The following is a 25,929-nucleotide window of genomic DNA, read 5'->3' as shown; positions in this document are numbered from 1 at the left end:
AGAAAACAAGCTTTCAGTCATGAGTGTCTCTGTTTCGCATAGCAGGGTGCAATTCTGCTGAAAGATACCGTAGTTCTTTCTGAGGTACTTTGCTTTAAAATGAGAGCTTAGATCTCAGTTTGCTCTTTCTCTGAGGCTGTGTTTGATGAATGATTTCTGACGCTGGTCACTAGCTTATCAAGGCATTTAAGCAGCGGCCTGTCTCAGGATTTACCCCTCTGTCACACCAAATGCCGCCTTTGCCTGAGGTGAAGAACAACTCCAGAACTTTGCCATGTATTTTATGAAGCTTTGGCTAATCTTATGAAGGAAGAGGAGCTGCTTCTGCGTGACTCTGTCCAGTACATCCTATAGCACCTCATCAGGAGCGCTTCTTTTACAATAATTGGGCTTTTGGCTGGCATAATGACCAGGTAATGAATATTCGCAGTGCCCTGGGCTGGAGCATGTCCATGGGGCAGAGCCGCGCTGGGCTGCAGGACACCCTGGGGCTCCATTTATCCCCTTTGTGTGAGGGAAGGACATTGGCGAAGCGACTTTATCAACACACAGCCTCGAGTTTAAAAGCATCCCTGAGGCGAAGGCCGGGCCCCTCTGCCCGCTTCCCGCCGCGCCGGGTCCCGGCCGCACAGCGCCGCCCGCCCGGGCTGCTGAGGGGAGCCGCGGGGCCGGGCTGTGGGCGGGCCGCGGCCGGGCCCGGCCCCGGAAGCCGCCGCCGCCGCTCAGCTGACAGCCGGGGCCGGAGCGGGAAGATGGCGCTGCGGCCGGGACCCGGCGCGGGGGGACCCGGCTCGGCGGCGGCGGGCGGCGCGGGCGGCGGCGGAGCGGGGCCCGCCAGGTCGGTGGTGGCGGAGCGGGGCCGGGGCGCGGGGCCGGGGCGCTGCGGGCAGCGCGGGTGTGCGGCCGAGGATGAGGGGCGGAGGGAGGTGGGGCTGTGGAGGGGAGGAAGACGAGGTGAAGATGGGGAGGTGTGAGGGGGACATGGGAGGGGCAGAGATGTGGGGTGATAAGGGGGCAGAGGTAAAGGGGAGACTTGTGGGGTGGAGGCGCCGGGTACCGGTGGAGTGTGGGAGCAGAAGGGTCAGGGCCCAGGCGGGCTGTGGGGGGAATCCCAGATGAGGTATATGGGGTCCCAGGTGAGGTATATGGGGTCCTAGGTGAAGTATGTGGGGTCCAGTGTGGGGTGTAGCTGCCCCAGGTGGGGTATGTGGGGTGTTGGGTAGGTTATGGGGGGTCCCAGGTGAGGTGTATGGGGTCCTGGGTGAAGTATATGGGGTCCAGTGTGGGGTGTAGGTGCCCTAGGTGGGGTATGTGGGGTTTCTGGTGGGGTGTGTGTGGCCTTGGATGGGTTGGGGGGGTCCCAGGCAGGCTATGGGGAATGCAGCCGTGGTGGCTCCACAGTGTATTGGAATTGATTCACATTTTAGGAGCCCACCTTATCCCCCTGCTTGTCCAATCTTGGGCAGTTGCAGCCCACTTGCCATCAGGCTCCGCAGCCGCAATCTCAGGCATCGGGTGTAAAGGGGTTCCTGGATTTCACCAGCCCTGCGTGGTGTCAGCAGCGATAAATGCTGCTTATCACCACCGGGCAGGTTTGTGGCTGCTGCAGGACAGAGCCGCTGCTGTGGGGAGCTTTATTTTCCCCTGCATCCCACAAAGGGCTCTTCAGCAAACAGGGGGGGACTGAGGAGTAGTGTCAGGAGGAAGAAACAATGGTCAAAGAGATGTGTGAACACATCGTTGTGTTTTTGGAAAGGCCTTTGAAGACTTGGTAATTATTCTTTTCAATGCAGGCTCTTGTGTGGTATGTATCTGTTGTCTCACTTCCAGGGAGAGTGGGTGAATTCTGTCTTTGACAAATAAGTTCAGTAAGTTGTTCTGGATATCTGAAGCCTACAGCTTTGTTGGTGGTATTTGGGATGTGAGGAGAGGAGGTCTGCACCGGGGTGACCTCCTATATACAGACATATATTCAGGTGTATATGTGTGCCTGTGTGTGCTATGGAAGGTACAGGAGGTTGTCTTTGTGTTTCCCCACATATATAAAGCTGAAACAATTCATGTGAGGGATTGGATAAACCATCTGATCTCTTAGAGTAACGCTGCCTGATAAGGAAAGTAAGACTATAAGGTTTTGAAAAATAAAGGGATTTATAAATCATTGTTTCCCATGGTTAGTGTTTTGGTTTCATTGAGAATGAAGTCTGGAGGTAGAGGGAAAAGTTCCTTTCGCTGTGTGGGTTCTTTGCCTTGTTTCACTTTGATTTTTGTGGATTTCTGCCACTCAAAAATACTATGACAGTCGGTAATGCGTTGGTAGAGCTGTACTGATTGGGAATTAAGGGGTTTAAAAATCCACTTGTGGATGGGAAGATGTTGTGTGCAGTTTGGAGCTTTTATAGCGAAGTATGAATACAGAGAAGGAGTTGCTTCTCCCCACACTCCTGCATTTGGACTGAAGCTGTTGGCTGTTTGGTTTGGGTTTTGGCTTTTTTAAAGCTCCATATTTAAGATACTTATAAGAATTTACAGATTTATATTACTACTTTAAGAGTCCTGTTGTAGGGTAATTGCTTTGTTTTCCTTATATTCATTTTATTTGTGCATTGTACACATATATTACACTTCTTGTCGCATGAACCTAGATGCTGAAGTGCTTCTGCTCTTGAGAACCACAGAAATATCTGCAGGTGCATTAAACCCTTGTGGAAATAACAAGGAGTAAGAAGCTCTATTGAAACAGCATGCTTGATAATAGTCCACTAATCTATATATTTAAACATCATGGGGTCATAAAAGTTCCCATTGTCTGCAAAGTCATTTTAGAGCATACAGTCAGCCTGCTATAAATGTTCTTTTAGCCCCCAAGTAGTGCATTGCTCCTTTCAGATGGCTTAATTTATCATGCCCATGCTTTTTCTTTTTCCCCTTTAAAAAAAGGGAAGCTATTCTAATTTTGTCTGGTTAATAATAATTTTGTCTGTTTTTAATCCTTCTCTCAGTGCTGTTATTTGGAGATAACTGGAATTAAAATGTTTTCTTTAAAAGCAAGTTAATTCTGTTGCTTCTATCGCTATGTGGTTATGAAGTTCAGTGGTTTTCTGTGGTGCTTCGGGTGACCTCAGAGATGCCTGTGCCTCAGCCACGAGCATCAGAGGTATCTGGGCATTTCTTTTGCATTGTAGTTTAGAACTAAAGCTCCTGTTGCTTGAATAAAGTTGATGGGGTTTATGTACGTGGCTGATGTTGGCAATTGCACAAGTGAGTGAGGTTCGTGATGAACCCAAGCTGCGTGTACAGAGCACTGTGCTGCAGGAGCTTTGCTTTGCTGCTTTAACTACCTCTTCCTCCAGTGCCCTCCAATTAGTTTCAGGGGGGTTTGTCAATTGTTTTCTTTTCAACAGAACTTATAAATAAGTCAGGAGCTCTGAAGAAAGGGATAAATATTTAATAGTCTGGCCTTTATTTGCCTCCAACAAGCAGTGGTACCTTGCTATGCCTGTTCAGGTTCCATTACATTTGCTGATTTGGAAGAGTTCTTGTTGACTGGATTCCCCAACAAGAAGGGAAGGGAAAGCACGAAGCTACAAACACTTTTCCATATTTGTGAGCTTTTCAGAAGTAACTTTTATAGTTCATCATTCCAACTAAATGAAGAATGGTGTACTTTTGTGATGGCTACAATTGCTGCACTTGGAGGTCTGGCTTATAACAAACACTCTGCCCCATCCCTGGCAGTGTTCAAGGCCAGGTTGGACACAGGGGCTTGGAGCAACCTGCTCTAGTGGAAGGTGTCCCTGCCCGTGGCAGGGGGTTGGAGCTGGGTGAGCTTTAACGTCCCTCCAGCCCAAACCAGTCTGATTCTATGATCTGCACTTGCACTTGTTTTAGGGGGGTATATTGCTGAAGGAGGCACTCTGCATGGACAGCTATTGCCATAGTTGAAACCAAATGCAGGCAAAATCCCTCTGTGATTTTCAGCCATTTGTCTTCATGATGTTAATATCTGTGTGCTAATACGTGGATTAAAAATGACCAAAGTGAACCCCAGTCAGCTGAGCAGACTTTGGCTGCAGTGTGAATTGTGTGGACCAAACCCCATCCAGAGAAGCCCAGAACTTGTTTTGGGATGAGGTAGGATGTGTCTGCACAGCTCTTCAGAGAGAGAAACCAAAACCTGTGGTGATTGAGGCTGATAAGACCTGGACCTGTTGGAAAGAGTAGGTGTGTGTGAGTTGTGGAAGGAGAAACTAGCACAGAATGGTCAGGGTAAAAGAAGAAGCTTCAGTATTAGGAAGGTTCTGAGTTAGAGGATGGAATGAAGAGTAATATGGGTTGTCTTGGTGACCGTGTACCCTGCTGTCTGTACGGTGGGTAGGTGCAATTTACTCCTGGATAAATGCATAATTTAAATTCCTTATTTTATCTCAGTACTCCTGTTACACAGCTCTTTTATATTTATAAACCAGGTTGGCTTTCAGAACTTCCTGCAGGTTTTGAAAGCCTGTCTGCAGCCACTGATGAGAGCATTTTCTCCTTCACTCTTAGGCAGTTTCTTTTACATCCACCCTTGTGCTGAGGAATATTGAATATCTATAAGTGTGTTCCCTCTCATGACATTTTGATGTAATAACTGAGACAGTGAGTGAGGTTCTTGTCTGGTGAATTACTGCTGACGTGGGTTTTTAGGAGCTGCTTACAAATGAGACTTTTAAGTTCTTTTTTGCTGTTTGGCAGCACAGCACATGCTCTGTTTCAAAGTGAGGGCTAGCAGTTTCCATTAGGGTTTCAGCTGAAATCTTAACAGTTCTTCCTCCAGCTGCACTTTGCCCTTTATACTGGAATGGATATTTTTTCCAAGGCACTATTTTTCTTGTCATTACATGTACTTGAGAAAATAGCAACACAAAATAATGCAGTTTCTTAGTGGTTTAAAAGGGGCAAAAATGGCAAGGTGATGGGCTTCCATGGATAGTTTATCTCTCTGCAGAAAACTGTTCCTAAGCAGCTGAGAACTATTGTCTGGTGCAGGTAATGGTCTTGCTGAATCAGATGCTTCAACAGGAGATGCTTATTCATTCTGCAGTGCTTGAAGGCACACACTGACAAACTGACCTGTTCCCAACCTGCATAGGTGCTGAAACTTGTGGGTGATGTGGATGAGTCAAAGCCATTTTAGTGCTGCTGGGGAGGATAAGATCTATTTCTTCCTAGCTTGGCAGCCTGTGACGGCACTGGTGGGACTCTGGTGCTTTGGGGGATCCCTCTGAGGGGTGGCTTTTCTCTGTGGTGGGGTTGTGAGACCTGCAGGAGCAGGGGAAAGTGCTAACCATAGGTGAGGGACTTTGGGGAGTGATGCTGATGTGCAGATTGAGGTAGCTTTTCAATCATTTCTATTCACTCTAAAATGATAGACATTCACCTACCCTTGTTTTCCTCCTGCAGCTTCATGTTTCCTGTCGCAGGTGGTTTAGGCCCCCCTCAAGGTATGTATCAGCTTAACATTTTGAGCACGAAGTTCTTTGGTTTAGATACATTAAACAACTTAAAATAGTTCTGCACTGATGCTCAGAAGTGTGATTAGCAATTCAGCTCCACAGCTGGTTTTTCCCTTGAATTCAGTGCTGGTGAGCTGACTCTCACAGCTCTATTTATAAAACTTTCTGTGCATTGTTGAAGAAGCAGTGTTACCAGAATGCTACATTAAAAAAGCTAGGAAAAATACATCTCTCTTTTTTAACCTGAATTTGCCTTTAAGATGTTTGTGTTATTGTGAGTGTGGTATTTAACCTCTTTATGCTTCATCTACCAGCTGTGTATACCCATATTGTGTGGGTGTTGCAAGACCTGGTAAATATTTACAAAGCACAGCAAGACCCTGGGACAAGAGTCACAACCCGTGTGGAAACTATTAATACAATAGGAGAACCTCAGCCTTAAATTACCTTTGTTCTCATTCCTGCTGCAGTGCTGTTTGTTTAATTAATGGAAAATACAGGGAGAACTTGTAGGGAAAGTGGAGAGTTTTCTTATGAAAACCTCAGGGACTGATGTATGGATCACTCCCCAGTGTGTTGTGTGCCTCCTGGAGTGCTTTCGCCTGTGATGTTCAGTTATGCACGGTTATAATTATCCCATGGTGTGCTGGTAACAAATGTTTGGTAACAAATGACAGCAAAATGTGAGATATGAAAATACTGCAACATAATCCGTTTGAATCCAGTGAATTAATACGTTCCAGCTTGATTTGTCCAATTCTGTTGAAGCTTAGCTGACAAATCCTGCAACCATTGTAATATACGTAGTGGGCTAATGAAGCTACAGACAAGTTATCCAGCCAGATCGGGGTGTGAAGCTGCTTTGTGAAATCATCAGTTTATTTCCCCAAGACTTATCTTCTAAAGCTGCCACTTTGTCAGTTTCCCTCTTCAAGAGGAAGGGACAATTACAGCATCAGTCACCCTGGTTAATTACATCTTGTTAATTGGAACTGACCCTTTCAGAAATCACACGGGAAGAAAGCCACAGAGAATCCTTAGGATGGTGGGAGGACTCATCAGCTTAGTTGGTGGGAAAGCCCCATAAGGTTTCTTCCCTCAGACTGACCAATTATCCAAACAGCCCAGCAAGACTGAGAGCTTTTTCCTTCCCTTTGCTGGCAATTAAGCAGCTTTAACACTAACTGGGAGCTTACCTTGTTTAATGTTTCCTTGTAGGGATGATTCCTATGCAACAGCAAGGATTTCCAATGGTTCCTGTCATGCAGTCCAACATGCCAGGCATGATGGGGATGAATTACGGTTCTCAGATGCCTCCTGGACCCATGACCATGCAGGTGAGTGGCAATGAAATGTGGACTGAAGTGAGGTAATGTGAAGAATGATTTCTGGTAATTCAGATAATTCTCCAAGTTTCATTGGGTTCTGGATAAAGACAGTGGGGGATTTTGGCACACATTACTCACTGTTGTGGAGTCGAGAGAAATGAGATAGTGCAAGGACAGCATCACTGATATTTAAAGTAACTTGGATGTTATAGCCAACTCAGATGTCAGAATCTGAACGTTCATTTCATTATACATGCTATGACACCAGGGTGTGATAAGAGGAGCATGGTCTCAGAACAGGAAAGAAAACAAAAGCATCCACAAGATGGTAAAAAGCTACCAGATGCCACCTACTCCAGAGTGTGATTAGTAATAGTATTGAATTGTTAAGTAACTATAATTCAAAACTCCCACAACACACCTCTTCTGTCTTCTTAATTTTACTTTGTGCTTTTTCTTCCTTTGCTTTATGTACTTAGCGTTAAGGTGGTGTCTTGGGTAGTGTTTTACATGAGACCTTCGTAAGTTGGTCAGAAGTGACTGTGTACACAATCTGATTGTGACCAATTCAGTGAATGGTCTTATCCCCTTGTAACTCACATGGAGTTCATAGAATGGAGTTTCCTGAGTGTAGGTGGCAATTTATAAGCTTTGTTTTTAAATGCCGTGGTCTAGGGAGCAAGGAATCAAATGTGCTGGATTTTCTCTGGTTCTCCCATTTGTCCTACTTCCTATGTTTCTTTCTCATTCTTTTTGTTGCCTAAAGTAACTTTGTCTCTAACTCTGCTGTTGCTAATTGAGCAATAAGAGTGAAAAACGAATAGCTAATGTTTTCACTCTTTTAATATTTTTTTCTGTTTAGCACCATATGTGCTTATGTACAAATTTGCACTCTGCTGAAATGGAATGTTTTGGCATGGCTCTGTAGCCAAACTGCTATGTGACAAATTGAATTTATCATATCTTGCCATCTCTTTACCTTCCCTTCCCACCCCCTCCTGGAATTTTGTGAAATCTATAGTAGGAAGATTGAGAGCTGGTCTAAAAGTAATAAACAACTTTGGTTCTCTTCTTACGTGTTCTGATCCCAAATACAAAATGAATGATAAGAAAAGTAAATTATTTTCTGGACCCTTCTATATTAAGCAATCTCTGCTGCTCTAACTGTGCCAGAATACATTTCTCAGCAAGTGTTTCTCATACAGACACAGGTTATTGAGACAAGTCTCCTCTTGGCTATTGTTGTATAGTGTCTTCCTCCCTTGAACCCCTGGAAGCTGTTTGTGAAATGGCCAGACCACATTTTGTGGCATCCCTTGTTGGTCAGGAGCGTGCACCTCCAGCAGGGAATTAAAAGTATTATGTGATCACTTAGCATGGGATACAAAAACCCAGTCTTCTAACATCCTTGAAGAACTGCAACTCGAGAGGGAAGAGTGCCATCTACTGAGGGACCAGTGCTCTGTGCTGTGGCAGCAAGTCTGTGCTACTCATCCAACTCTTCTTAACGCTCTTCATTTTATGAGATCCCCCCAGTTTGCAATGTGTCAGGGTGTAATTGCCAGTGCTTTGGCTTTTGCTATGGAAAAGAGTAATCTTGGAATTGTTACTTATTTTGTTCTAGGGTGGCATGCCCTTAGGGCCGATGCCAGCGACAGGGATGCCTTACATGGGACAGGCTTCTTTCCTGGGAATGCGCCCAGCAGCCCCGCAGTACACCCCGGACATGCAGAAGCAGTTTGCAGAGGAACAACAGTAAGTGACACTTCACTGACTCAGGAAATTCTTCGTTTTTAAGGGGAGGTGTACTCTGGAGGGGAAGTCCACACAGTAAATATATTGATAGTTCCTCTAGAGAAGTAGTCTTTTTAGGGCTGTGGAATATTGAGATCATTCCATTGCGTTTGAAGGCATCTATGAAGTTACTAGTGACTGTCACCCAGCTCTGAGAAGAAGCAGAAATGTGTACAGCGATGCCACCTGAATTAGAGACAGAAATGGAAAAATCAAGCAGGAGTTTGCCATGAAAACTGTAATGAAAAAGTATTTTTAGATTTATTTTTTAACATCATTTTTCTTCAGGAAGAGGTTTGAGCACCAGCAGAAATTCTTGGAGGAAGAAAGGAAACGGCGCCAGTTTGAAGAGCAGAAACAAAAGCTGAGGCTCCTAAGCAGTGTGAAACCTAAGGTATGTCCTAAATAACAACTGCAGTGTTTCTTTCTTCAGGGTTTTTTTAGTGGCTTTTAATGGGATGATCTTTGTCAACAAGCAGATAAGTGGGGAACTAATATGAGACATCAGATGACATCTTGAAAAGCATCTGGAATAGTCAGTACTTTCCGCACTCTTGGTGCAGTGTAAACAGTCTGGTGCTGAAAATGAAATCAGCTCAAGAAAAAATAAAACCAACCTGGTGTGTAACGTTTGAGAACAGATTGAGTTTCTGGAATGTGGAATGTTTGGTTGCTTGTTTGTTAACTTTGGACAAAGTTTTGGACACTTATGATGAGCTCAAAGGCTTTTATCTACCAGAATACAAATGGCTGAGTAAGGTTTGTATATTGTTCTTGTGCATAAAGCTTTGCCTAGAGACTGAGGAACGCTGTTATGGTGTAGTCTGCAAAAGAAAAGCTTTCTAAATATGGCAGTTAATGCTGATGTGCTTCAGGAAGGCACTGCTGCAGAAAGAAGGGTTGAATCTAGCAGCAGGCATTGCTGGTTTTGTACTGAAGAAGGGTGGATACTGAAAGAAAACTGAGCCGGTCTGTGAATGTTCCAAAGTGTGTTCTGTGGTGTTCCAGACAGGTGAAAAAAGCAGAGATGAAGCTTTGGAAGCCATTAAAGGAAATTTAGATGGGTTTTCTAGAGATGCTAAAATGCACCCACCACCAGCAGCACATCCGAAAAAGCCAGGTTTGTCATTTTTCTCATCTTCCAATTGAGCTAAACCACTAATGTTTGAAATCATCAGCAGGGGAACTAATTCCAGGAAGTATTTTCATTTGGTGGTACAAAGTGAGTGGATTAACTGGGTTTTTAAAATAAAGTGTCCTTCCAGCAACTGTTTGTTACATAAACTCTTTGTCTCTTCTATGGATTTGCTCTTTGATTTTGAACTTACAGGTGATTTCTGACAATTTCACATTGCAGATTTGCCCATCCTGGACCAGTTCTGTTAAAATAGGTAACTATGGAAGGGATCAAGCAGAAAATTGTCTAAATGAATAGACATTTCTTTTGTGTCTTATGATATATTATTGAGTTTTTGAGGATAAAACAGTCCTTTGAGGGAGAACATCCTCCTGTGCAGATCCCTGTTATGTCCAGTTTGAAATAGTACCTCTTGATTTGTTTTGATCCAGTCTGTTTAAATAGAATACTTTCATAGCCAGTGTTAAGATCCAAGTTTCAACATGTTTACATCAAAACTCTGGGAGAGAAGATGCACGGTTGGAAGCGGCTGCTCAGCTTTACCTTATGTTTTTGTTATGCTGACAATAACAACCCTTCACATCTCTGTCAAGTGATGCATCCACTGCTGTTCCCCCTCACCCATTTGCTATGTATTCCTAGTATTTGCCACTTTTCCTCCCTTTCCACCCATGAACCTTTTTCCTCATCACTTTCCATTGTGTGTTCATTCCATTTTACAGATCATCCCACATCATCCCATTCTGCTGTATCTGTTTCCCACTCTACTTTTGTTGATGATGAAGAATTTAGTGACTTTATACAAGGGCCTGTTGAAATCCCCACACTGGTGCCTCAACCCACCTCTCAGCCTTTTCAGCCTTTCCATTCTGCTGCTGAGGCTGGGCAACTGCTTTCTGAAAAGGCTGTGGTCCAGCCTCTCCCTGCAGCCCAGACTCCAGTGTTACCCATCCTGCATGGTACAACTGGGCAGGTTCCTTATTTTCCTACCTCTGCATCTTCACCCAGTATCCATAAAACAGGTAACTCTAAAGTATCTTTTTTATTACATGTCACCTTCTGTCATAGAGCTACACAGAGTCTTTACTTACATTGTTGGGGTTTATTTTAGTCTGGCCAGAAGAAGTAATATATAAGCAATTGAGTAGAAACCTGCTGATCCATGGGAAAAGGTGATTTAAGTCCCCTTCTTCCTCCCTTAGAACTGCACTGTTCTAAGGCAAGTTCTAAAAGCAAGTCATGTGTATCCAGACATTGCTAAATACACATATGGCTGATCTTAAATGAATGAAGTCTTGTGCCTAGCATCTTTGTAAGCCTGTATAGTAGAAAAAGATACAGGTGAGATGGTGGTATGAAAAATAACTCTTATGCTATGTGGAGCCCTTGTGTGCTTCCTCTCTTGGAGGCTGAATGGATGTTGGTGAGATTCATGTGAAGCATTTTGCAGGGGTAAGTAGATACTGGATGCTTCTGCTGATGCTTAGATGGTTATGCAGAGGTAATCCCAACAGGAAATAGTTTCGTGTGTTCCTTCTACTTGTTGCTTTTTGTTTGTTGCGTTTGTTGTGTATCCATGGGAGTAAAGGGCAGAATCAGGCTATAGAAGTGTTTGCACAGGGTGCTATTGGTCTGAGCTGGGATGGATGCTCATCGTGATGACCCCTCAGTGGTACCAATAATACTTTTCCTTTGAAAGTGTGGAGTTGTGATCTGGGTGCTTGATAACAAAACATAAATAATTCCTCCTGCTGTTTATTCAGGCTCTTCCTTGGAGGAAAAAGTCTTAGATAATGGCTCAAATGACTCTGAACAAGAGCAAACCACACTTAAAACATCTGAAGTTGGGCACAAAGCCTCAGCTGCAAGCCAAGTTCATCCCAGTCTGACCATCAATGACTGGGGGGTTGTAGGTGGCCAGGAAAGTGGCACCACCGCTGCAGAGGTGCACAAGGCTTCAGAACAAAACAGAGCAGTTGAAGAGTGTGGTGAGCAAATGAAACGTTTGAGAGAATTTACATCTAACGAGTTGCTGCTTGGATGCTAACACACTGTGCACTAATTCTGAGACCAGTCCTGCACCATTTTGCTCTGAATGCCTGCTTGAATAATACGTCAGTGCCTCCTGCTCCTTGCTAAAAGTATAACTACGATTTTGCTCTGACCTTTTCCCACGTGAGTTTATTGCTGTAATCACTTTTAACATGTGTGTTAATCAGGTCTGCTGGTTTCAAATACTCTGTCCTCTTTCTTGGGGGAAGGAAAGATGTGCTCTCTGGGGATTTTTCTCATTTTTATGTAAGGAAACTTACTACTAAAGGTGGTCAATGTCATGGTGGGTTTTCATCTTTTAACTGAGGAGGATACAATCTTGTTAGGTTAAAACTCTTAGCTAGGTAATACTTGTTTCCCAGACAATTTGCTGCTCATATGTGTTATGTCTAAAACTACCTGTGCTGTAGGGATACAGATTTCAAAAGCTGGGCTAGATGAAAACTCTAAGCAAGTTTTAGTTCCAACAGCAACTGGAACTAAACAGTTCCAACTAAACAATTGGCTATTATCAAAGTTTTGAGTATCTATCAGCTAAATATGGTTGAGAATTCCTTTTCACTTCTCATCTTATTTGATTTTTAAGAGGCTGAATTTTGCCAGAGAAATTCAAGGGTGAGAAGCAAGAGTCAGTAGGATGCAGAAGTGTATGGAAGGGTGGTTAAAGCTGAAGGATAATGAGACTGGAGGAAGTAGCAAATTTATTTTACTTGGCTGCTGAAATGGAAGGAATTGCTTATATTAAAATGTGCTTGGAGTTGTGGGATGATTAGGACTTAGACTGCAGCCAGGAGAGAACCTATGTGGAAGATGAGGAGATGCAAGGGCACTGGGAAAGACGATGAAATCTGAAATTATTCTGATTTTTGTCAGAGCTCCATCCAAGATGAGCATAACATCTGCTCAGGGAGACTAGATAGGAAGTGGAACTGTGAGACTGAGGGGAAGAGTTCACACAGTAGAGAAGGAAATAAGCACAGGGAGTAAAGTGTGGTAGATCATGTTGTCGAAAGCCTGCAGTAGTGAAGGTGGCTGTGATGCCTTCAGGATCTGAAGACCAGGAGCAATGGGGCAGTGGATAAGATCTTGCTGAGATTCATCCTGTATGTGGATTCCCCTGATAAGGATATTCTGGTGGTAGGTACAAATGAATTTACTCCACAAGTAGCCCTAATAGCTGCTATGAAAGTTCAAGAGATGATGAGACTTGAGCTCCTGCACAACTAGAAATTAAGAGAGAGGCAGATGAGGAGCTCCTTATTTCATTATGTATGTAACTATATTCTTGCTGTTACTGCCAAATCATTCTAGTTATTAGGTTGAAATATGTATTCCTGCAGTAGCTGTTTTTCCTCTGAGCACAGTAATTCCTATCTGAAATCTTTGCCTGAAATGCTAAATACTACTGACCAGCTATGATGTAGTGTCTTAAGATCTTTGTACTCTGACCCTGTATATCCTAATACAGTTGTCTTTCTTTTTCTTACTGAATGGACACGTTTAGGAGTTGGAGTATTCCCTTCACAGGACCCAATTCAGCAAATGATGCCTCCTTGGATTTACAACGATAACTTGGTCCCAGGTAAACAAGCAAGTGGCATTTAGCCAAGCAGGCAACACAGGGTGTGAACGTACGTGAGCTGTTGTTGGTGCTTACTGAGCAAGGTGTTACTCTCCAGTCATCAGATGAATCCTGTATCTTTGATACGTTATGAATTTATGGTGGCTTTATCTGCATTTGAAGAAGTGTGGATTTTATTAATGCTAAACGTTTAATCTGGAATTTGTTATGACAGCAGATTAGGCTAGGAGAGGTTGTGTTGCTGTGATAATACTGCTTTTATGGGTAGTCTGGGTTTTGGCCTGTCTTGTAATTAAGCAGGCTCATTTCTTAAGGCTATTTATCTTGTATATGCAAATAACACAGTAAATAGAAAATGAAATGCTGTAGTAAATATTGATTACACTGAGGTTTAAATACATAAAGATGTTATAACTGTATTTTATATGGATTATCCTGCAATTTCATTCAAGAAACATGTTTTGAAATAGAGCATTAAGTGTATTTTATATGAAATATTTCTTTGTGTTAAACTGTAAAGACCATCCCATAACATGATGATACAATGCAATGCCAGTTGTCTTACCTGATACTTTGAGTGTTACTAATTTGATGTGATATTGAGACAAAATAGAAAAGTAATCTTGAATTCCCTTGAAACCAGCAGTTGTCTCTAACACTGACTCCTTTATCACAGAGTTGTATAAGAAAATTTTAGAAACCACTTTGACTCCTGCTGGAATAGATACAGCTAAACTCTATCCCATCCTGATGTCGTCTGGATTGCCCAGAGAGACCCTTGGACAGATATGGGCTCTAGCCAACCGCACCACCCCTGGGAAGCTCACCAAAGAAGAGCTCTATGCTGTCCTGGCTATGATAGCAGTAACTCAGGTATGGATAACACTCTGGAGATCAGCATGTTTTGATTTGGAAGGTTTACTTGAAGCTTGACCACTACCTGCTCTTTCATGGTTTCAGTAACACAAGCTAGAAACAAACTGGGAATGCAACGTGCCTTTTTGTTGATGTGGACATGTGTTTATGGTTGTCTTTGCTTTTCTGCCTTGCAGAGAGGAATACCTGCAGTGAGTCCTGACGTGTTAAACCAGTTTCCAGCTGCCCCCGTTCCTACTTTAAGTGGATTTCCAATGCCGCTGCCGGCCGCAGTGAGCCAGCAGCCTCTGCTGCCCCCTGCACCGCCCGTCTCCATGCCTCTGAGCATCGGGCCGGCCGTGATGGGGATGAGCATCACGGCTCCGGCGGGCGGAGCTGCAGCACAGCCTTCCGGAGGCTTCCTCCCGTCCTACCCGCCCAGTCAGGTCAGCTCGCTCTCTTACGTGGCAAATCTCCCTTGTCCTGGAAAGGGAATTAGCCTGGCTCTCAGAGCTATGTAGTGACAACAGGCTTTGAGTAAACAGCAAGAAAAGGAGCTGAAATCCAGCATGTGACATCCGAAAACGTGAAGTCATGGCACTAAGGAGCATAGAATCATAGCATGTTCTTGTATTTTTAACATTTCTTTCTGGTGGCATTAGGTACAAAAGCGTTCCCCATTACAAACTAGTTGCATTGAAAGAGGATTTTAGTTGTAGTTAGGATTTTGTAATGCACATTAAATGGAATTTTAGGTTAAACTACACAACAGACTCTATTAGCTTGTAAAATAAGTCAGACTCTTCAGGAGAACTAAGAACTATGAGAACTTTTGGTTTCCAGCACTATAAATCATGTAGGGGTTAAATTTTGCCCTTTGCAAATATGGTTCATCCTTCTTCAGAAAATATTTCTTCTGATGCTTTTGCTGTGTGTATTGATTTTAAATTATTGATTGATTTTAAATTATTAGTGTTTGTCATGTACTAAAAGGTGACATGACTATGATGAATAATACTTTTAATGGGAAAGGAGCAGAGTTCCTTGTTCACCTGTTCTTTGTGCATACTACTTGTAATCCTGTATACCTTGCGGGTGTTCTGAGTTGGGTGAGGTGCAGATGAAGTGGAAACACTGACCATGCTAATTTTGCACGCTAATGTTGAAAGGTTTTTGCCTTCTCTTGCCCTTTTTTTCCCTCCTCTTAAGTCAGTCACGCTGCTCGGAATTGCTTTCATGCTGTATGACAATTTGAAAAGACAACAGAATAGCAATTTACATGTTGTTTGTAATTCAGGTAGTAAAACCAGAAGATGATGACTTCCAGGAGTTTCAAGATGCTTCAAAGTCTGGCTCACTAGATGACTCCTTCACTGATTTCCAGGGGGATGTGGCTGGCTCCTCCAAAGCAGCCAGTTCACAGCACCGGAGCAGGTACCACATCTTTGATTTCCACCCCTTCAGTATTTTAGAACACTCTTTAAGAAATGAAATGTTTTCCTCTTCTGTGGGTAGCTTTCTAGCCTGTAATTTTCTTCTGTCACCTGACTTCTACTCCGCCAGTTTCTTTTGAAGGTTGTTACAACCACAATTAGGCTTTCTGAATCAAAACTGGCATTTGATGTGCCATAGGTGGTTGGCCATTCTTTAGCATTCTAGTCACCATGCTGAGGTAAATTGCACATACAAAGTGTGGGGGTAGGTTTTCAAGTGTTTGTACTATTGCACAGGCAATTGGAAGTTATTTCATACTGTGCATTCAGGGAAAATCTTACATAAAGCTATTCAGAAAACATACACCGGGACGGAGGAGTTCTGCTTTTAGTGTACGCTTCCAGTAAAAGTGTGACCCCACATTTGTGGGAGTTAATAGAAACCATTTGTTGACATCAAGGTCTTTCTTCAGGCCCTGAATATGGACCCCAAAATTAATGTAAAGAGCTTGACATCATACTCTGAAATGACTGAGAACTCCAGTGGACAGGGGTTTTGTTCTGTTGTTTCTCCGGCCAGTACTTGAACTTTCAATAAGTGACTATAAATCTCAGTTGAAATCTCATTCAGACTTCAGCAGTCTTGGCTTTTCATTTGGGAGACTGCCAGAATGTAACTCTGGATCAGGGAAATTTTGTATAACAAAATAATTGAGCGTGTTTACTCCCTTGGAGAGTATACAATTAATCTTTCAGAGTCCTGTGATTACAAAATTTCAGTGTTGTTTCCTTTTGCTGCACATGGCAAACTTTCATGTGCCTCCCAGGTGTCTAATTGTGGACACAGACCTTTCCTGTGTATGAGCTGGCTGTTCTTAGTTGCAAACAGAACTGGCTCTTTCCAGGTAAGCACAGATTACCAGTTGCTTCCTCAGCAGTGACGTCAAATGGAGATACTAAAACAGATTGTTCTGTTACATGGTGCCTAACGGCATTCTCTGCAAGGGATGTCATTTGGCTGATGTCAGTCAATGCCATGTGTTATCTTAATTTGAGTTAGATGGCATTTTGTAATTAAAGCTATTCTGCTGCTCAAAGTCTTACCAGAAGCATCGTTTGTAAATTCCACAATGGAAGTAGGGAATCCAACAGTGTTTCTTTTTCACTGCAGCAACTCTCTTCATTCAGTTGTGCAAGTGTTCAGTTTGGAACAGAATGGTACAATGAGCTATAATCTAATTGCTTATGGAGCTTTACTTAAAAATTCCCCATCTGTAGAGCACAGATGATTAACCATTACATGTGCCAAGATTGCATAGCTAATAGCCTGGTTTGCAGTGATGAGAAATGTAATTATGTTACCATAAGCTATATTTTGACATTGCACTGTCTGCCTGCAAGCACCACAGACCATCATTAGCACGTGTGTGCAAGTGCAAGGTTTGTGTGTTGCTTGTAGGCTGCTGATAAGGAGATTTAAATGGCTCTGGAAAGATTCTTGCTGCAGGCCGAAGAACGCAGTAGAAATTCATTCACATTTTCAATGTGCATCGTGTTGAATGACATGAACTAGAGGTAAAATGCATCATTCATATGTAAAGGATGATGTTGTGTAAAGCTGCCAAGGTCTGATAAGGGGCCTTGTGTGGAGGGCAAGCAAAGCTCTCGCAGAATGGCTTCTCAATCTTACAGCAGTTGCTACCTGGTGTTAAGTTATTGTGGCGGTTTCACTATGGAAAGTAGAATGTGTTTATGTGCAAAAAGATTTGCTTGTGGAACTGTAGACTAATCCTTGGTTTGCTGATTAGATAGCTACCTGAACTCCCTGATTTGCACTGACAGAGATTCAAAATTAGCTTTTCCTTCCTTTTGAACAGTGGTTCTGCTCTATTCTCTTAATATGTAATGAAATATAATCAGAAGTAGATAAGCTGAAAGCATGGAGCTGGCACAATATCATGCAGTTTTAACTCTTTACTGTATCTAGTTCTATCAGGGAGAATTGTCATTACACTGCCCTGGGCAAAGTGATATATGAAACAGTGATTCCTGGGGTATGTCTATGTGCACATTCTCTCCTGGGCTAAGAATTCCTGTGGAGTGAAGTTCTGGAGTGTTCTGTTCATGTTTTGGCACAAACTAGAATCAAGAACAGTGAAAATTGACTCTGGCTTAAAGAAGTAAGTCTAAGTGAGATAAACTGTGAATTCACCCATCAGTTACCAGCTGCCTGTGTACATGCTCTTCTTGTTCCCAACTGACATTGAGGGAGTTACACCGGGTTCTTGATCAAGCATTCTTTTGGGTACAAGCTTAGGTTTACTGATCCAAATTGCGTGGTCTCAATAAGAGGCTCCTTTAAATAAAACCTGGCAATGCAGATTTCTTATGGATTAATTAAGGAACTTTACTTTTGTCTCTTTTGTTTTTAGTGTTCCTTCTTTACTAATGCCACTCCCAGGTAATAAGACACTCTCATCAACTGATAAGTATGCTGTGTTTAAAGGAATTGCAGCAGAGAAGCCTTCTGAAAGTACAGCTACTTTTGGAGGTAAAAGGAAAAATATACAACCACTATAAGCAATTTATTGTAACGTGTCATGTATCTTGGTTTTGGCATTGATAAGATATTAGTATTTAAAAACCAGAGCAATTATGCCAGTATAAAATTTACAGTATGGATTCATAATGCCTTTTTGTAAATATGTTTCTTTTCTCATACTCACTAGATGGTGGAGACAAATACAGTGCTTTCCGGGAATTAGAACAACCATCAGAGAGCAAATACTTAGGTAAGCAAATACTGAGGTAACTTGGGGGGGGGTTGAGCTCTTTTAACATATATTCATTACATTTTTGTAGCAGTTCTCTCGGAGCTGCAGAATCTCAGATTCTAGAGTTCTATAATAATGGTTCTAGTGCTTCCATAAACAACTTAGCAGGAAGTATCCTGAAAAAATAGTGCAATATCCTATTGGAACAATGTACAAATTGTATTTCTAGAAGATTGGCATCTCTCCTGGGTAGAATTTTTGAATTTTATGTTAAACTAATGATATGGTTGGAATTTGTTCACTTTAAGTAAGGAATCACATATTCTTAGAAGACAGAATAAGATGCTTCTGGACAAAATTGCAACTTTTTTCTATTGTTAGGGCAGAATTTAAACTTTTCAGTCTTCGGTGCTCTGAGAATAAATCTGATCCCTTATATTGAAATTTGTGGTTAACGGATTTTGGTTGGGAAAACTAAAACCTAGATGGTATCTGAGGTACAACATCGGTGTCACACAAAAGCAGAGTCTCCTTAAGCCTTTACCAGAACCATCTATGTCTAACTCATTTATGCAATAGAAGTGATAATATCATCTTTTAATCAGATGAGGAAAACAATCTCAAACTCTACTTTCATATATTATCAATAGACAGATCAGTAGATAAACATGTTACTAACTTAACCTGACTTCACAGAGTTATGTTGTACCCAACATTTTGTTTCATTATGAGAAAACAACTTTAGATTCTAGGATAAAACTTCTTACCCGAGTTCACTCCTACTCCTTATTTGTCACAGGCAGAATTCTTTTCAGACACTGAGTTTCTGTAATGAACTCCTGTAATGTTTTGGGAGGTTCTCATGCTCAGTACCTCTTTAGGATTAAATGCACGCAATGAAGTGAAACCATGTTCTAAAATACAGAAAATTACTGTGTTTGCCTGTTATCCAGCTCTGACCACTCTTAACCCTTTCACCAGCTTACATTTCTAATGGAAAAGTTTGCAATTCAGCAGTAAGTGTAGTTTGCTGTGATGTGTTAGTTTTGATCAATGAATAGCAATTCCACGAATAGTTGTATTGTTGCTGGGCCAAGTGAATTGCCTTGGAGGGGAGGGAGAATGGAAGGATGTGTCAGGTATAGTCCTGTACTACTGTTCTAAAGAGTATTCTTTTAAGTCTTGGTTAAACACATTTAAAGTATGATACTGGTGCTGAAGAATTAAATGTTAATGGTGTGCTTCTAAAATAAACCAAAATCTGTTTATTGGACACTTGTCTTAAAGTATGCTCAATACTTTAAAACGAGAAGTAGTCTAAGTATGCACATGCTGGTGAATGGGTTAAACAACGTTTTTCATGTTCAAAAGAAACGGCTGTATAAAAAAATTGTGTATGAACAGGAAAAAACTTACAAAATCAGTACACCAAAATATTTAATGTAAATGCAATGAAAATATTGTTACCTAAAGTTTAATCAGGTTGAAATTACAATCCTTACATAGCATGATCTTACACTCAGTGGGTGGCTGAACTAGAGGGCTGCACATCTTATGATTAATCATGCTCACTTTCATGTGAAAGTGTCTCCAAGCTTTGTAGTAAAGCTGGAATCAGCCTTAGCAGGAGCTCAGAGATACCTGAGTTATATTGTATTTACTGACCTTCTGATCACACACTCTGCAGTATATTTAGGTGAATCTGGCAGAGGGAAACCACGATAGATGAGAATGAGAGCCTAAAATGTCTTAACCGTCTGCTGACACCCCATAAAGAAACTGCATGTGGGCAATATTTCGAAGGGAGGGGAGAAAATTGCTTCTGTAAGAAAGCAAATACTGAATTGGTGTAAGTGAAATTCAGGATTACATTCCTTGCTTGGCAAATATGAGGATGAGGTGGGAAAAAGAACTTACGTGGAAGCTGAGTAAGACAGATCACCTTTTGAATCTGTTGGTCAAGGTGTGTTTTGATATTAACTCAGTGTAAAGGGAGTGTAATATGACTTTGAGGCTGTTTGAAAGACTTTTTTGCTGGAACGACTGTTAGGATTGCTGACCTTGAAACTTGTGTGGTTCATAGAAGTTGAGTTTGCAGTCCTAGGTCTCAATTTAAATAGTTTGCATAAAGACTTCTGACATTGCATGAACTAATTTGCTCGCTTGCTTGCATGGTGTGAGTGTGATGTATTTGTTGTTGCTGCAGTGACTTAATGATTGTTTTCTCATTGTTTTTGCTCTCAGGAGATAACCTTGCAGAGTTCAAGCCTGCAGGATCCGATGATGGTTTCACAGATTTTAAAACCGCTGACAGTATCTCACCATTAGAGCCACCTACAAAAGACAAAACGTTCCCTACATCCTTCCCTTCTCTGCCCGTTCAGTCAAAACAGCAAACACAAGCAAAGACCTCTTTGAATCTAGCAGACTTGGATCTCTTTTCCTCTACTGGAGAAAACAAGCAGCCATCCTTTCCACCTGCATTTAACACGTCAAAATCGGGCTCCTTTCCTCCACCACCCCTTCCAGCTACCACTGCCCAACCAGCACCCAGCAAAAGTTCAAGCTTAGCTGATGACTTTGGAGAGTTCAACCTTTTTGGGGAATTTTCTAACTGCTCATCGGCCACTGGACAAGATGACTTTGCAGATTTTATGGCTTTCAACAACAGCAGTGGATTTTCCGAACAGAAACCAGATGACAAATACAATGCACTTAAGCTGGAGCCCGGTCCTGTTCCTCAGCCTGGCTCCTCTGCCAGCACGGTGAAGAGTGGGCAGAGCTCTGCCCCCACTGCTACACCCACCAAATACGATATCTTCAAACAGCTTTCTCTGGAAGGCTCTGGAGGAGGCTTTGAGGAGGCGAAGGACAACGCGCTTTCTTCAGTGAAGAGCGATGATGATTTTGCCGACTTTCACTCTAACAAGTTTTCTTCCACGTGCAACAGCACAGATAAGTCCTTGGTGGACAAAGTTGCAGCTTTCAAGCAGGCCAAAGAAGACTCTGCTTCAGTGAAGTCTCTGGATCTTCCTTCTATCGGAGGCAGCAGTGTTGGCAAGGAGGATTCTGAAGACGCGTTGTCTGTTCAGTTTGACATGAAACTGGCTGATGTGGGAGGAGATCTTAAGCATGTCATGTCTGATAGCTCTTTGGATTTGCCAACAGTTAGTGGCCAGCATCCACCAGCAGCAGGTGAGGAACTGGTTAGATTGCTCTGGTAACGTAGGTGATGGAGGTTTCAGTGTTCTTCTGTGTGCTAAATTACAGTATTATGCACTGGTCTTTCAGTAGTGAAAGACTTCTCAGTCTGTGTACCCGCTAGCCAACAGCCCCTTGGCAGGGCAGCATTTCTTTCTTGTCTTAGGAGACTATAAATACATTGAACAGTTTGAACGCCAGGCCAGTTTATTTTTGAGATTTGACGTCATCATCGTACTGCTGGTACCTGTCAGCTATTGTCACTTAAGGGATTTGAGTTTCCAACGCAAACGATGTCATTCCATTTGCATTAGCAAGAGGGATGGCAGAGCCTCACTTTAATCTCTTGGGTTCGACAAAGCGTTTGGCTCGGGGACTTCACCCGCTTTGTGCTTCTACAAGGGTAGGCAGAACACTAATTTGTGCTGTTAATGAAAAGCTCTTTAATAACACCACAAGTATATCCCCACTACAGTGGGGCTTAACCTCTGCAGCCAGTATTTTGCAGGACTGCAGGTAGAAGTATTGTCGAGTTAAATCCCTCACTGGACTCATTGTGCAAAGGGCCTGTAAGTGCTACTCTCATGATTGGTGACTCCAAAACCTAAATTTAAAACCATGGGCTTTTATTTATCAGGTTTTCACCTTCTTTAATTCCCCCTTATGAAAGTCCTCCTGAGGGAGCGACTCGACCACCTCCGATCCGATCACATATCATCAAATACCCCAAGTGTCCTGCTTTTTCTTTTCATGTGTACATAGGAAGGTGAGATGTAGTTAAATGTTCTGTGGCCTTCAATAATACAGGAACCATTACTGTGTTCTAGCAACAAGTATTATGCAGTCAGAGGCTTTTCTGAGCAGGGGGGAGCGTACAAACTGTAACTGTAAAAGCTGTTACTGCAAGAATTGCTTATTTCCATATGAAAGATTTCTTCCATTTTTGCAGATAGTGGGTAGAGAAAAATACACAGTACTGTAGTTTTGCATTCTATGATATTTTTAAGGAGGGGAAGAGAATTAAGTTGGCAACTTTGACGTGGAAGATACTCTCTAACAGGGTACAAAATATCAGGAATAATTTATTAGCAAAGACATTTAATTTTCCTATTACTGCTTGGTACAACTCCAAGTCGGGTGAGCTGTCAAACGTAGCACCTCCAGTGTGGTCTTGAATGTTTACTTTGGTTTTGAAAGCACTTTTTCCTAGTATTTTTCTAGCCTCTTTTGGTGGTAGTTTGACTTCTGTAGCTCTTCTATAGGACGTGAGCTTTTGCCACAGCAATCAGTGATGAATAATTGCCGTTTGTGGCAGGAAAGACTCTTTGTGGTTTGTTTAAAGGGGTTGGCCGATCATGTGCTTGTTGCTGAACTTTTGAACTCTGAAGTATTAATTAGAAGCTATTTTTATTGAACTTCAACAAGTCTGTATTCTCCTCTGGTGCCAAGCGGGGTGTTTTTCCATAGGGAGAGTTTTACTCCATTTAACTCTGTTTGGATTTCGTAGCGGAGCGTGCTCCGGCCGACCCGTTACGAATACTTGTGTGCTCACGTGTTCCTTTCTGTGTGTTTGGTGCATTTCAAGCTATGAACTGCTGATGTTCAAGTCCTTTTTTTTCTTTTTTCAGTTTACATAAAGTTAAAAAGCAGATTTCTTTTTTTCCCCTCTTAATTTTCTTCGATCTGTAAATCTAATGTCAAAAAGGGACAGTATCCCTTTGCCATCCTTGCTGCTGGCACTCGTCATTGGGAGCTGTATGTCTGCAAGCACTGTGCAACACCTCCAGTGAAACAGCAGCAGCACAGAGGTGCTGATAGATGATTTGACTTTTCTGACACAGAGGTCTTTATCCTTTGGCTATTGAGATTTCACGTTGTGTAGCTTCCAGGTATGGGCAGGTAGGTTGCTTATGCTGGGAATTAGAAAGAAATCCTTGAATTGCTTCCCAGACTTTGGTCTCTGAGGGAAGAAAGGTTTTCAGTTTTGCTCTGTCCAAAGGGGATACAGTCTCTTTAAACTTTGCTATAATTCTTTGTGCGGAAGGTAGATGATACTAATGTTGCCTGATTTCTCTTGCATTTACTTCGTATAACCCTTTGAGCACTGGCTGCATGCTGTTAGTTTCAACCAGGCTGCTTCTTTTAAGCCAAATTTATGTTTCCCTCTAAAACAAAAGTCACATGAACCTGATTTATTCTGTGTCCTGCCAAATGTTGCAGCGAGAACATACCCTCACCCGGGTATTCTCAAAGGGTTATCCATTTGCTGCACTTACCAATCTGTAAAGTACCTTTTTCTTTGGCATTATTGGAGATCTCTGTATATTTTAATCAACTTCAGGTTTTTTGCTGCTTTTCTAATGTCTGATTTCAACTAAACATTTCCTGTGTGAATGTGCCTTTTCAGATCTGCTTTGATATCTCTCTTCTGCAAGTATTGACCTGCATGCTTTATTCTGATAACGCCCTTCCGAGCTCCTATGTATCACTATCTTTTGTGATCTGTAAGTCCTGCTGTGTTAATAAATATTATCTTGGCATATTTTGAACACGTGGGGATGTGTGTGATTTGTTGCAAACCACAATGTTGAAAAATACAAAGTTTAAAGTCAAAGTATCCCCTTAAGCTGGCGGGTGCCTTTCTCTTGCAGAGCAGCATGTGGGTGAGCTTCTTTGTCCTCTTCCAACGCTCTGACCTCGCTCCCTCTGCACTTCTGAATCTCCACCTATCAGGCTGAATTACATTTGTCAAAAGAGCAGGTTTGGAGAGGGGTTGAATAGAGGAAATGTGTGGATGGCAGAGTTGTTGCTGTGCATTGGTTTGAGGGTATGGCGTTAGTTCAGACTGAAGACAGAGAGAACCTTTTCTCTGTCCTGTTGTCTCCTCATCTGGATTTCCCTGCGGCCAGCCAAGGTTATGGTAAACCTTTGTGAAGGGGACCAATTGGAAAATGTTTTGCTATCTAGGCCTTTATGAGTAGGAGCCCATTAAACAATATTCTGATATTTATTTAGCTAATCTAAAGCGAGTTAATCGGTGTCCCAAAGTAAAGGACTCTGCTTCCTTTTTCTGTTTGGGAAGTCCTGCCTAACTAAACATTGAACCTTTCAAACATGAATGACAGCTAACCTTAAAAAAGACAAACCCCTCTTCCATTCTGGAGAACCAGTAGGTTATGTCTACCCCTAAAGCTTTTTAAACTGAAGGCTTGAATACAAACCTGAGAGACTTAGTTCTCAGGGCTTGTGCTACGTGTATTTGTTCAGCTAATCATACCTGGAGGGAGGGAGACTGATGTTTACAACTATTCTTTATCACATTTTTGTCCAGACTTGACAGTCAAATTCGCTCACCTGCTCTCATTTAGTGTAGTTCTGGAAATAGAAGAGCTTAACAACACTTACTTATCCTGTGAAGGCCTCTGACAGAGAAAGGTGTGTGTGTTCCTGAACACCTTCCAAGCAGTCACTTCTGCAGGACTGAGCTGCGCTGTCTCCTCTTCCAGTGCAAGCTCAGGGGGTCTTGATTTTGATGGCAAATGTTGTTTATCATGATATTTAAAACATGACTAACAAAATTCTTGAATTCCATAAGGTTTGAAGGATTTTCTCTCCTTTTTCCTTCATTTTAATGTATCTGACTGTGGTATTCTTGATGGTTTCCACCTTAGCAGTGTTAAATTGCTGTTCTTGAGCAACAGTGAATTGGGTTAACTCCCTTATCATTAATGCTGTTCTGACTTTACGAGGTGGGCTTGGGATTTTTCTGATGGCTGATAGGCATGACACAGATGGCAGCAATACATACAGGCCCCTATTCTTCCAGTCACATCTCCACGTATACCAGGGGATGCCCCACTGGAAGCTGTCAGGAGGTGGTGCCCATCACCTCAGACTGCTGGTGATGTTCCCAGTGTAACAGCTCTGGGTGTGATGTGTTGGTGCTGTTCTGCTAGGAACAGAACTAGCCACCACCTGCATCCCCCCAGCAGAATCCCAGACTGATTTGGCTTGGAAGGACCTTAAAGCTCATCCAGTTCCAACCCCCTGCCACGGGCAGGGACACCTTCCACTAGAGCAGGTTGCTCCAAGCCCCTGTGTCCAACCTGGCCTTAAATGACACAAGAATTATATTTATTCATTAGCATTTCATATAAACTGAAACATAAAACCTGAAAGTCTCCCATCCTGCTTAAAACCACTACATGTAGTACAGTCTTCTGAATTATCTTTTCCAGTTTTCTTTAGAATATCACTAACACTGTCAAGGGTTT

At 42.4% G+C, this 25,929-nt stretch overlaps 1 protein-coding gene across 6 annotated transcripts in view; it reads left to right on the top strand.

Annotated features, from left to right (window-relative positions):
• The first annotated feature begins 698 nt into the window (after positions 1-698).
• The window catches only part of SYNRG (synergin gamma), a 40,596-nt gene continuing 15,365 nt past the window's right edge, over positions 699-25,929 (top strand). For 2 of the 6 annotated variants that reach the window (XM_030472416.1, XM_030472415.1), the window contains exons 1-15: positions 735-838; positions 5,446-5,486; positions 6,717-6,835; positions 8,451-8,581; positions 8,909-9,014; positions 9,629-9,740; positions 10,481-10,780; positions 11,522-11,746; positions 13,315-13,392; positions 14,069-14,265; positions 14,445-14,693; positions 15,545-15,681; positions 18,113-18,231; positions 18,410-18,472; positions 20,699-21,649. In XM_030472416.1, coding sequence (XP_030328276.1) covers positions 753-838; positions 5,446-5,486; positions 6,717-6,835; positions 8,451-8,581; positions 8,909-9,014; positions 9,629-9,740; positions 10,481-10,780; positions 11,522-11,746; positions 13,315-13,392; positions 14,069-14,265; positions 14,445-14,693; positions 15,545-15,681; positions 18,113-18,231; positions 18,410-18,472; positions 20,699-21,649 — 2,914 coding nt within the window. In that variant the 5' untranslated portion in view covers positions 735-752. Of the gene's footprint in view, positions 839-5,445; positions 5,487-6,716; positions 6,836-8,450; positions 8,582-8,908; positions 9,015-9,628; positions 9,741-10,480; positions 10,781-11,521; positions 11,747-13,314; positions 13,393-14,068; positions 14,266-14,444; positions 14,694-15,544; positions 15,682-18,112; positions 18,232-18,409; positions 18,473-20,698; positions 21,650-25,929 lie in introns of all 6 variants that reach the window. The other 4 variants (XM_030472420.1, XM_030472419.2, XM_030472418.1 and 1 more) reach the window with 3 other exon arrangements.

This window comes from Strigops habroptila (genome assembly GCF_004027225.2).
Source record: "Strigops habroptila isolate Jane chromosome 13 unlocalized genomic scaffold, bStrHab1.2.pri S16, whole genome shotgun sequence".
Taxonomy (NCBI): Eukaryota; Metazoa; Chordata; class Aves; order Psittaciformes; family Psittacidae; genus Strigops; species Strigops habroptila.
This window is presented reverse-complemented; position numbering and strand designations above follow the sequence as displayed.